This window comes from Morus notabilis, unplaced genomic scaffold, assembly GCF_000414095.1.
Source record: "Morus notabilis unplaced genomic scaffold, ASM41409v2 Scaffold179, whole genome shotgun sequence".
Lineage (NCBI taxonomy): Eukaryota > Viridiplantae > Streptophyta > Magnoliopsida > Rosales > Moraceae > Morus > Morus notabilis.
The window spans coordinates 582,538-594,780 of record NW_010360916.1 but is presented as its reverse complement, the minus strand read 5'-3'; the positions used below and the strand labels follow the sequence as shown (position 1 = coordinate 594,780).

At 40.0% G+C, this 12,243-nt stretch overlaps 1 protein-coding gene across 1 annotated transcript; it reads left to right on the top strand.

Moving 5' to 3' along the window:
- The first annotated feature begins 420 nt into the window (after positions 1-420).
- On the top strand, positions 421-12,243 carry LOC21406729 (E3 ubiquitin-protein ligase KEG). The gene is made up of 16 exons (XM_024165382.1): positions 421-1,381; positions 2,529-2,891; positions 2,966-3,196; positions 3,606-3,731; positions 3,821-4,151; positions 4,247-4,404; positions 5,005-5,162; positions 5,432-5,553; positions 5,741-5,875; positions 7,039-7,163; positions 7,317-7,421; positions 7,554-7,787; positions 9,153-9,486; positions 9,569-9,757; positions 9,880-10,185; positions 10,526-12,243. The coding sequence occupies exons 1-16, from the start codon at positions 627-629 to the stop codon at positions 11,756-11,758; spliced, it is 4,905 nt and encodes a 1,634-aa protein (XP_024021150.1). The 5' UTR covers positions 421-626; the 3' UTR covers positions 11,759-12,243.

Below are 12,243 nucleotides of genomic sequence, written 5' to 3'. Positions count from 1 at the left end.
TTAAAAAATTATTTTTATTTTTATTTTTTATTTTTAATTATATTAAACGTTATTTTAAAATCGTTTCTTTTTTTTAAAAAAAATATAAAAAACAAAAATAATTTCAAGCACGGCATTAAGATAGCAAGACTTGAAAAGATAATAAGAAAATTTAAATATAAAAAGAAATGAAAAGAAAGAATAAGTCAGAAAGCACAGGAACTACCCATTCTGTCCTTAGTAAAACACAAAAATGACAATTATAAGTCTCTCGGCAAAAAAGCCTTTCCTTCCTAAAACTCCCCCACCTTTTTTTAATCTTTTTTTATTCTCTCTTTCTAGATTTTCTTCCTCCTCATTAGTCGTTATAGCTTATTAGCTGAATAATTTTGATCATTCTTTGAAAAATCATTTTTTCTTTTCCTATTTTTTATTCGTTGTTTTCTCCTTTTTCCATTTTCCTTTTGGTCTCTCTCTCTCTCTCTCTCTCTATCTTCCATTCTTCCCCTAATTCGTTCATGGATCTGCCTCTTCGTCCTATCTACTTCGCCGAGATCTTCCCCTGAGCTGCCGACAATCTGCGGTCGCCGGATTTTCTCGGTTTCGTTTTCCGCCTCTCCGATTGATTGGCGAAGAAGAGAAAAAAGATGAAAGTGCCGTGTTGTTCGGTCTGCCAAACGCGGTACAACGAGGAGGAGAGAGTTCCTCTCTTGCTCCAGTGCGGCCATGGCTTCTGCAAGGAGTGTCTCTCCAAAATGTTCTCCGCCAGCCCCGACACCACCCTTCCCTGCCCCAGGTGCCGCCACGTGTCCCTCGTCGGCAATTCCGTCCACGCCCTGCGCAAGAACTACGCCATCCTCGCGCTCATCGACTCCAGCTCTGCCGCCTCGGCCGCCAACTCCTCCGCGGCGCCCAATTTCGACTGCGATTACACGGACGACGACGAGGACGATGACGCCAATGGTGATGAGGACGGAGACGCCGAATCCCTCTCGCGGCGTCGCTGCAGCCGCGCGTCTGCGGTGTCGAGCTCTGGCGGCGGGTGCGGGCCCGTAATCGAGGTTGGGGCGCATCAGGACTTGAGATTGGTGAGGCGGATAGGGGAAGGGAGGCGGCCCGGGGTTGAAATGTGGTCTGCCGTGATTAGCAGGGCGGCGGGGCGGTGCCGCCACCAGGTGGCCGTGAAGAAGGTTGCGGTGGCGGAGGGAACGGATGTCGATTGGGTGGTGGGCCAGCTTGAGAATTTGCGGCGAGCGTCGATGTGGTGTAGGAATGTGTGTACGTTTCATGGGTTTACGAGGCTGGAAAGCTCTTTGTGTCTTGTCATGGACAGGTGTTATGGGTCGGTGCAATCTGAAATGCAACGCAATGAGGGCAGGCTTACTTTGGAGCAAATTCTAAGGTTTTGTTGTTGATTTTGCTTTTAATTCCTTTTATCTCTCTGTTTTTTCCCCCTTTTCTTTCTTGGCTACAAGTTCTATATGTTTCAATTTAGTTTTGGTTTTTGTTTATGGTGATAATTGCGTGTGATTGAAAACGGTAACTTGACTTGGTCAATGGATTGAATTCTTCTGTGGTTTCTGGTGGTTTGGAAAATTGGCTTGAAGGGATCCTTGGAACATTTTGGATTTGAGAATTAGCGACGCAGGTTTTTAAGTTCTTTAGCTTTTAGATAGTTTCTCTGATCGAACATAAGGTAACGTTTTAGTTGCTCCTCTAGATGGTAAAAAAACATTGGTGTATCTGTCTTTTATTGTAGCGAGTGGCACAGTTTCTTGTACAAGATAGTATGAGTACCGAAAATGGCAAGAGATGTTTGGTTTCGGTTAAAATAGAATGGCAAAGGTGTTATGGAAGGGCATGGTGATCTCAATGTGGACTTTGTGCATGGAGAGGAATTCTCGAATTTTTTATGATAAAGAGATGGGGGTGGACTGTCGAGGATCTGTTTGAGAAGGCTAAGTACTCTGCCTCGTTATGGCCTACGGGCATCAGCGGACGGAGTTTAAAGACTACTCTTTTACTATGATTATTATTAACAGGAGTGCTTTCTATTTCTTGAGAACACCTTGTCCTCTAATCTTTGTATTTGATTCACATTAATATAGATTTTCTTATAAAAAAAATCATCAGTACTTTATGCAGTTTCTGCCAATAGATTTTGATCCGAAGTTATTTTACTTTTACATTATTAGCTTCCTATTGGCATTACAATGTGGGAGAGAATTCTTTTGGTAATAAAGATGGTGTTTAAAGTGAGAGAGCTTATTTTAGTACTTGCTAGTAACGATGCATATGGAACTGATAAAAATTAGAGGTCCACTCATTCTTTGTCAAATGGAGGCATATTACTCTATAAGTTGCTAAAATAATGAGCTAACCTTAATATCAAAGTTGATCAATCCTGCAAATACTTTCAAATACCTGTGGCTTAATTGAAGCCAGCTTGCATACATGAGGCGTACTTGAACTTCAGGCAGCTGATATGTTTATGATTGCTGAACTCAGTAACTCATGTTTTGATTCATTGAGATCTTCTTATTGTGTAGATTTGGGGCTGACATAGCACGAGGGGTAGCTGAACTTCATGCAGCAGGTGTTGTTTGTATGAATCTGAAACCGTCAAATCTTCTTTTGGATTCAAGTGGACGTGCAGTGGTTTCTGATTATGGACTTGCCTCAATTCTAAAGAAATCTTCATGCCGGAAATCTCGATCAGAGTGTGATACCTCCAGGATCCATTCATGTATGGAATGTACGATGCTCAGTCCCCACTATGCAGCTCCAGAGGCCTGGGAACCAGTGAAAAAGTCATTGAATTTGTTTTGGGATGATGCAATCGGCATTTCTGCAGAGTCAGATGCCTGGAGTTTTGGTTGTACATTGGTCGAGATGTGCACTGGTTCCATCCCGTATGTGTGGCAATGTATTCTCTACTTTAAAGTTCTTATCTTCTTTCTCACTTATCATTACGTTCCTTTTGTAGGTGGGCTGGTTTAAGTGCAGAGGAAATTTATCGAACTGTTGTTAAGGCTCGAAAGTTGCCTCCTCAGTATGCAAGCGTAGTAGGTGTGGGGATACCTAGGGAGCTATGGAAAATGATTGGTGAGTGCCTACAGTTCAAGGCAGCTAGAAGGCCAACCTTTAATGCAATGTTGGCAACTTTCCTTCGTCATTTACAAGAGATACCCCGTAGCCCTCCTGCAAGCCCTGATAAGTAAGATTTTAAGTTGCTTCTTGTCATAGAGTATTTGTGATTTTTTTATTGGCATAAAAATTTTCACTAGTTAAAGTCCTTGTGTTCTGTTGTATCTGTTTTTTGTAGGGAGTATCTCTCTTTCTTCTTATCTTATTTTTTTTTCTCTATCTGTATTATTGTTTCCATTTCTTGTTGGAAAGCGGAAAAGAGGAAAAGGATACGACCTATAAAACTGTTTCTTTTTTCCTTTCTCCTGAGCCTTTTCCTTTCTCCTGAGCCTTTTCCTTTTTCCCCCTACAAGAGACATACATCTGGTGTGTAACACACAAACACGTGTATATTTTAGTTCTAGATTTTAACTATGAGCACTTTTTTTTTTCCTTTCCAGTTTGGGAAGTTTATGTCATTTATTTCTGTTTATATACAGTGACTTTGCAAAATGCTCTGGATCAAATGTGACAGAACCGTCACCTATTTCTGACTCGGAAGTTTTCCTGGACTACACCAGCCTCCTACATAGACTTGTGTCTGAAGGGGATGTGAGTGGTGTTAGGTAGTATCTGAACAAAACTTATTGAGCTACATATTCACAGTGTTATCTTGGGGATTTTTTTTTTCTCATTCCATTTATGCCTTGTTCAGAGATCTGCTTACCAAGGCTGCATCAGGAAATGGAACTATATCGTCTCTATTAGAGGCTCAAAATGCAGATGGCCAAACTGCTATCCACTTAGCTTGTAGGCGTGGTAGTGCAGAACTTGTTGAGGCTATCTTGGAATATGGAGAAGCGAATGTGGATGTGCTGGACAAGGATGGGGATCCTCCTCTGATTTTTGCATTAGCAGCTGGATCCCCAGAATGCATTCGTGTTCTCATTAAAAGAGGCGCTAATGTCAAATCCAGCTTGAGGGATGGCTTTGGTCCATCTGTTGCTCATGTTTGTGCCTATCATGGCCAACCTGATTGCATGCGCGTAGGTCTTCGAGTTAGATAAAGTCACTTTTTTATTTTTTTTCTTTTCCTGCATGAAATAAGTCGTCCAATTCCTATAATTATGAATAACAACAGGAGTTACTAATTGCTGGAGCTGATCCGAATGCGATGGATGATGAAGGTGAGACAGTGCTGCACAGGGCTATTTCCAAGAAATATACAGACTGTGCTATTGTCATATTGGAAAATGGGGGCTGTGAATCAATGGCTGTCTCAAATTCAAAAAATTTGACGTAAGTACTAAACTTGAACTCTTCTACTTTCTTTGGCTAACATATTATTGCCATAAACGTGCTACTCAAATAGTGGGTTTTTCTGGGAAGCATAACGGTATAAATGTTTGTACTCAAGACAATAGATTCATTTTTGTTTTCAAAAGTGCCTCTTGCTATTTTGATAATTTTGCAATATGATTGGAGAAAGGTTAAAGTTGTAGGGATTGAAATTTGTGGAGGACATAAAGGAGAATGGCTTATTAGAATTTGTGCTGTTATATAGGAAGGAAAGAGAACTAGTGTGTTGTCATTTAAAGAAAAGAGAAATGAACACAATTCTTTGCAAAAGTAAAATTCTTACCCTTTTTTTTTACCGTAAGTTAAATGGAAGAAGGGGAGTTTAGTGAAGTTCATTAGTAGAATTCCCAGCTCACCTTAGAGTAATTTAGCTCTCAAGGTAGGTTAGGTGCTCACAAGTAGCCTGGATCCCTACTTTCTCCTTAGAAAGTATTTTTATTCATAAGTCTTGTTTTTATCCTTGAAAGAAATTCTCTTTTTCTTCTCATTTTTAGCTTATTATTCTACCTATCATCATTCTTGATGTTTGTGATGGACCAGACCATTGCACTTGTGCGTGGCAACATGGAATGTGGCTGTTCTAAGAAGGTGGGTGGAAATTGCAACTCCAGAAGAAATTGCAGAGGCAATTGATATCGTGAGCCCTGTTGGTACTGCACTGTGTATGGCAGCTGCCGTAAAGAAAGATCATGAAATTGGTAATGATAGCTCTTATTATTGTTTTTTTTTTTTTTGGAGAAAAAAAATGTTTATTTTTGACCTTTGTATGTTCAAAGCTAATTGAGCTGCTGTTTTAGCTTCAAATTTCTTTCCACCCCTGATTTACCTGCCTCCCTCCCATACCCCATCTATGCTCTTCATGTCTGGTTGCTTTTCTCCTACAATATTGGTTCTGATTTGTCTATTTATTCTCTCTGCTCCCACTCCTGCTTTAATTCTCTGATTTCATTCTTTATGCTGTTTGTAGAGGGGAGAGAAATGGTGCAGATACTGCTTGCTGCGGGTGCAGATCCAACTGCTCAAGATGCCCAGCATGGGCGGACTGCACTGCATACAGCTGCAATGGCTAATGATGTTGAGTTGGTCAAGGTATACAGGACAGCTTTATTGAGTATTTGAACTAAACGAATAGTATAAGGGTTTCTCTATTTTAGTAAACTGAATCTTGATATGGCCTTTTCTTATGCGGCGCCCTGGATTTAGTTTTTTGGTTCTTTTCCTATTCAACTTTCAAGTTTCAAGTTTTGTGATGTCATGAATTATAATTGTTGCGCAGATTATTCTTGAGGCTGGAGTTGACGTGAACATTCGGAACGAACACAATACGATTCCTCTTCATGTAGCACTGGCCAGAGGAGCAAAGTCATGCGTACGGTTGCTTCTGTCATATGGGGCAAATTATAATTTTCAGGTTTTTTGCAATCTTCTATAACCCGTTGTTGCATCATACATTTGTCGACTTTGAACCATTCTTCTCATCAGATATCTCCGAAGAGATGACTGTAAAGTACGATTTTGATATGAGATAATGTAATGATTCATAGGCATCTCTTTCTTGGCTGCTAGGATAAGCTGTTATATAAATTTGTGTACTTGATCAATATGATCTTTTCCCATATAGTGGTAATGTTGTTTTGCAAGCAAAGTAGAAACATAATTTCCTAGTTACAATTTACAAGTGGTTTGGTTGATCCAGTTAATTAAATAGTGCTAGAAGTAGTTTAAAGAGATTCCAATCGAGTGTATTGCATTCTTTTAGTCAAAAAAGAAGTGTCATATTTAGTGTAACATTATTTTTTTTTCCTGGAAAAAATTATGAAAAATTAATATAGAAACCAGCAAATGTGGTTTAGAGAAGCTCCAATGCAATGCCAAATTGACGTGCCAATGCCAAATTTTGGCATTTGAGTGAAAAGATTGCTCTCCAGTGGGGCTATTTTTTATGCTAAATTTGGCAAATGCTATTCATAGTGTCAAATTTGTCACCAAGTAAAGCAAATGCCAAATTTGGCATTTGATTGCTAATGGTTGATGGTTGAGATACTCTTTTATTTAATCATCAACATTGTTCTTTTTAAATTAATTTATTATTGAAAGGTTACTTTTACAAGTTTCACAGATTAATAATTTTGACAAAAAGTAGATATAGCATTTGAATCAGCACTATGCATTGGAGCACAAAATAGAATAGCACATCAAATTTGCCATCCTTGCAATTTTTAGTGGCAAGTATAGCATTAGCATTGGCATTTGCATTGCAGATGGTTTTACGTTTATCTTGAACCCAGATAAACCCAACTGGCACTTGGACCACACTGAATTGATGTGTATTTGGAAACTCATCTATACATTTTCTCCAGAAAGAAGTCTTAAACATAATTCTTTTTTTTTTTTTGCTCGAGGAACATTTGCATGTGATTTTACTCCCTCCCGACTAGCTATTTTTTTTTTAATACTCCTTTTGGACTTTATTCATGTCTAATTAGAACAGCTGTATTCTTGGTCTTATTACTGTTCCAGAGATCGTTGCCTTGTTGTTTTCGGCTTTCTAATGTCTCTTCTGATATTTTCCAGGACGATGAGGGGGATAATGCTTTTCATTTTGCGGCAGAGACAGCAAAAATGATTCGTGAAAATCTTGACTGGCTCGTTACTATGCTTGGCAATCCAGATGCTGCAGTGGAAGCCAGAAATAACAGGCAAGTGCCAACGAATTTCTTGTACCCTTTACTGTAACATATGTCTTTTTATCTTTTGGATTAATTGCACTCTAAAAGAAAGCTGTAATCATGTGCCGACACATTATTGTACTCTGTCCTATTACTGACTGCTATACTTATGCTTGGTGGCAGTGGCAAAACATTACGTGACCTTTTGGAGGCTCTTCCTCGGGAATGGATTTCCGAAGATCTGATGGAGGCACTTGTTAATAGAGGAGTTCATCTGTCTCTGACAATGTAAGAAAAGAGATTGTCAGTCATTTTGCTGATGTTGTCTTTGCAGGGCTTATGAACTTCTAATCTGTGTTTTCGTATTCTTTGTGGTGTAGATGAACTTCTAACACGTGTTTCATATTCTTTGTGGTGTAGATATGAAGTGGGAGACTGGGTTAAGTTTAAAAGAAGCATCATAGCTCCCACGTATGGTTGGCAAGGCGCAAAATCCAAAAGTGTGGGCTTTGTGCAAAGTGTCCCAGACAAGGACAATCTAATTGTCTCATTTTGTTCTGGAGAGGCTAGAGTTTTGGCAAATGAAGTTGTAAAAGTCATCCCACTTGACAGGGGACAGCATGTCCAGCTTAAACCAGAAGTACAAGAGCCAAGGTTTCTTTCTGCTCAAGTTTCTCATTCAAAGTTGTAAATAATTACAAATTCTTGGTTACCTATTCACTGCTTGATTTTCTCTTGTTCTTTGTTGTTGTCATTTTGTCCCTTTCTGCAAAGCTGTGGAAGCAAATACTTGCTGTATTTTTTTTTTTCCTTTACCTATAGAGCACCATATGTATGTAGCTCTTTTGAGAGTTTCTGTTGTTATTAGTACAGTTTTTTTTTTTTTTTTTTTTTTTTTTCAATGGGAGTCCAGTTCATCATTTGTTGTAAATTTAGCTTTTATTGTTGTATATGTGATCTTTAAATCTTTAAATATGATAAAAGATTAAAAAGTGTCCTTAAGATTGTATGGTGGGAGAAAGCATATCCTTTGAGAGGATGCTGGTTGAGTTGAGTCAAATCAGGATTAGCTAGTGTCCCTGTTTATTTATTTTCTCTTCTTGTGCTCAATTTTGTGCCCATGAAGCTGGAAACGAGATGAGATTTTGTGCAGTACAAGGATGACAAAGCTCAAAAGATCCTTTACGTCCTGAAACTCGGTCTGGGAATCAAAATCTGTCGCCGTTTGGAGAGGGGTAACATCAAGGATAGAAACAAGGCCCTGTTAGGAAAGTGTCCGATGATATTGCTTGGAACAAGATGTCCTATGGAGTGCGGTATTTAGGAGCAAAGATGGTCTCCATTTTAATGGTTAAGTTTCAGTTTGCTTGCTTTAGGTTCTTTTCGGGGGGACCATGGCACTGGATTTAGGTCTGGAAAGACATTTTGGAGCGGGCTCTTCTGTCGATTTCTTTCCTTCTGTTCTAGCACTCATAAGACAGACATGCGCATATACACACATTTTTAAATTTTAAATCATGTTTTAATATTGTTTGTCTTTATATATTTGATTTATTGTTGCAAAAATGGGGAGCCTAACATTGTTTTTGTACTACAAGGTGGTGCTGAATTTACATTTTGGTTACTTTGAAAATTGAATGTATATTTGTGATTCATGGAAGACGTGGTTTGTTCATAGCAATTTTTCTTAATTTTCTTGAGGAATTGAATATGTATGTATGATTCAGGGTGTCTTAGGAACTTGGGCATATTTACCTTTTCCTTAATTTTTTTTTGGTGTGGAGAGTTCTTCTACCCGGTTCTGTGTTAGTTTTGTTTGTATCTTTCTTCCTTACAGTCGGGGGAGCTTTGCATATTGCACTTTTACCTTTATTTGTTCCCCAACTAACTTTTCCTTTCTTATCCAATATTAAAATAAGCTAAAACTTTGACTCTTCTGTGTTATGTTCTCTGTAAATTTTATATTTTTTTTTCCCGTTAATTTGTAAATGTTGGTAACTGATCTCAATTTATTGTTAGGTTTGGTTGGCGTGGTCAGTCACGTGACAGCATTGGAACTGTTTTATGTGTCGATGATGATGGCATCTTACGTGTTGGGTTTCCTGGAGCATCAAGAGGATGGAAAGCTGATCCTGCGGAGATGGAGAGAGTTGAAGAATACAAAGTTGGGGACTGGGTTCGTATTCGGCCCACTCTTACAACAGCGAAGCATGGATTAGGATCTGTTACACCTGGGAGCATTGGTATTGTTTATTGTATAAGACCAGATAGCAGTCTGCTGTTGGAATTGAGCTATCTTCCAAGTCCGTGGCATTGTGAACCAGAGGAAGTTGAACTTGTTACTCCTTTCAGGGTACGACAGAAAGTGTTGATTGGTGTGTCTGTTATCCGTTTATTTATTGGCTTATTTCTTGCACTAATGCATGTGTTTTTAGATTGGCGACCGTGTATGTGTAAAGCGATCTGTTGCAGAACCCAGGTATGCCTGGGGTGGCGAGACCCATCATAGTGTTGGAAGAATAAGTGAGATAGAGAGTGATGGCCTCCTGATTATTGAAATACCAAAGCGACCAATTCCATGGCAAGCGGATCCTTCTGACATGGAAAAGGTGGAAGACTTTAAGGTAACATCTATGACGTATGAACTGACTGTTCATCTCATATATAGACTTAAGTTGTTCATATGTGAATACGTAATATCATCTATCATACAAATCTTGTCATATGATATATCCACCATGAGTAGGTTGGTGATTGGGTCAGAGTGAAAGCTTCAGTACCATCCCCAAAATATGGGTGGGAGGACATAACAAGGACAAGTTTTGGGATCATTCATAGCTTGGAGGATGATGGTGACATGGGGGTTGCCTTCTGCTTCAGGAGCAAGCCTTTTCGTTGCTCCGTTACAGATGTAGAAAAGGTCTCTGCTTTTGAGGTGGGTCAAGAGATTCATATTATGCCATCTGTAACTCAGCCACGACTTGGGTGGTCAAATGAAACTCCAGCCACTGTCGGAAAAATTATCAGAATTGACATGGACGGGGCTTTGAATGTAAGCATGCTTGTCTTCTACTATTATTTTGAATTTCAATGTAGTAATTGTTTCGGCTTCCAAATTAATAGAAGTAAGCCTTCTATTTTGGGAATAAGAATAGTAAGCAACGAATGTGAAGTGCAAAGGTTAATGGGAAAAGAAATGGAGGAATACTAGGTTGAGCCTTTTGGAAAAATGAATATGAAAATGAGGGAGGGAGAGAGGGAGGGAGCACGATACAAAATGTCTAGTTCTTTTACGAACTTCAACTGTTCCTGGTCACCATGCAAATCTAATCATGCTAGTCCATGGTGAATCTTTAAACCTGAAAGTAACTCTTTAGATCTTTCTAATGCAGGTGAAGGTTGCTGGTCGACAAAGCTTGTGGAAAGTTTCCCCAGGAGATGCAGAGCGGCTTTCTGGTTTTGAAGTCGGTGACTGGGTACGTTCAAAACCAAGCCTGGGGACTAGACCTAGTTATGACTGGAATAGTATTGGGAAAGAGAGTTTAGCTGTTGTGCACAGTGTACAAGACACTGGTTATTTAGAGTTGGCTTGCTGTTTTCGCAAGGGCAGGTCGATTACTCATTACACAGACATTGAAAAGGTTCCGTGTTTTAAAGTCGGGCAACATGTTCGGTTTCGGACTGGAATTGTCGAGCCAAGATGGGGCTGGAGACGGGCTCAGCCTGATTCAAGAGGCATTATAACCAGTGTTCATGCTGACGGGGAAGTGAGGGTGGCTTTCTTTGGTGTCCCCGGTTTGTGGAGAGGTGATCCTGCAGATCTTGAGATGGAGCAAATGTTTGAAGTAGGAGAGTGGGTGAGATTAAAAAACAATGCAAGTAACTGGAAGTCCATTGGGCCAGGTAGTGTTGGTGTAGTCCAAGGAATAGGTTATGAAGGAGATGTATGGGACGGAACCACTTTTGTGGGGTTTTGTGGAGAGCAAGAAAGATGCGTCGGGCCTACATGCCATCTCGAAAGGGTGGAGAGGCTTATTGTTGGTCAGAAAGTTAGGGTTAAATTGTCTGTAAAGCAACCAAGATTTGGGTGGTCGGGCTACGGCCACTCTAGTGTTGGAACTATATCCGCAATTGATGCTGATGGAAAGCTTAGAATATATACTCCAGCTGGCTCAAAATCCTGGATGCTGGATCCTTCAGAAGTTGAAGTGGTAGAGGAGCAAGAGCTGCGGATTGGAGATTGGGTTAGGGTCAAAGCATCTGTTTCGACCCCAACACATCAGTGGGGAGAAGTGAATCATTCGAGCATCGGAGTGGTGCACCGCATGGAAGACGGGGAGTTATGGTTGGCATTCTGCTTCATGGAGCGGCTATGGCTTTGCAAGGCATGGGAAGTGGAACGGATTAGACCGTTTAAAGTGGGGGACAAGGTGAGGATCAGAGAAGGTTTGGTATCCCCTCGGTGGGGTTGGGGAATGGAGACACATGCTAGCAAGGGAGAGGTGGTTGGAGTTGATGCAAATGGGAAGTTGAGGATTAGATTCCGGTGGAGAGAGGGCCGCCCGTGGATTGGAGATCCAGCTGATATCTCTCTTGATGAGAACTGCAGAATGGGCACTTCGTGATCATCTAATCCTTTCTGCAACTCAATTGTTTTTAGTTGGGTCCTAAAGCTTGGATGTGTATCCTCAAGCTTGTGAGAAAAGTGGGTAGCTCTTGCTGCTGCATCGTGCCATCCAAGCTGCTCGGAAAGAGGTGTACGGTCATTGCAAATAGCGCTGCGAGTCTGCAACTACATGATTTATTTATTGTTAATAAACAGAACGAGTACAACAGATGAATAGGTAGGAAAAAGGGGAAGAATGTGGCTGTCCTGCTGTTATTTTATAGTTGATACAAAGGGCACGGCAATGAGAAAGGTGGCACTAGGCCATTTCGTATTCATAGAGGTAAAAATATGTTTGTAGCTTGACAATCTTGTGTTTCATCTTCATATATAAATATATATATATATATATATATAAGAGGAAATATCTAAACTTACCATTAGAGTGTACTGTGTTCGGATTTTTATCCCTTATTCTTAATAAATACCCTTTTAAGGAGATCC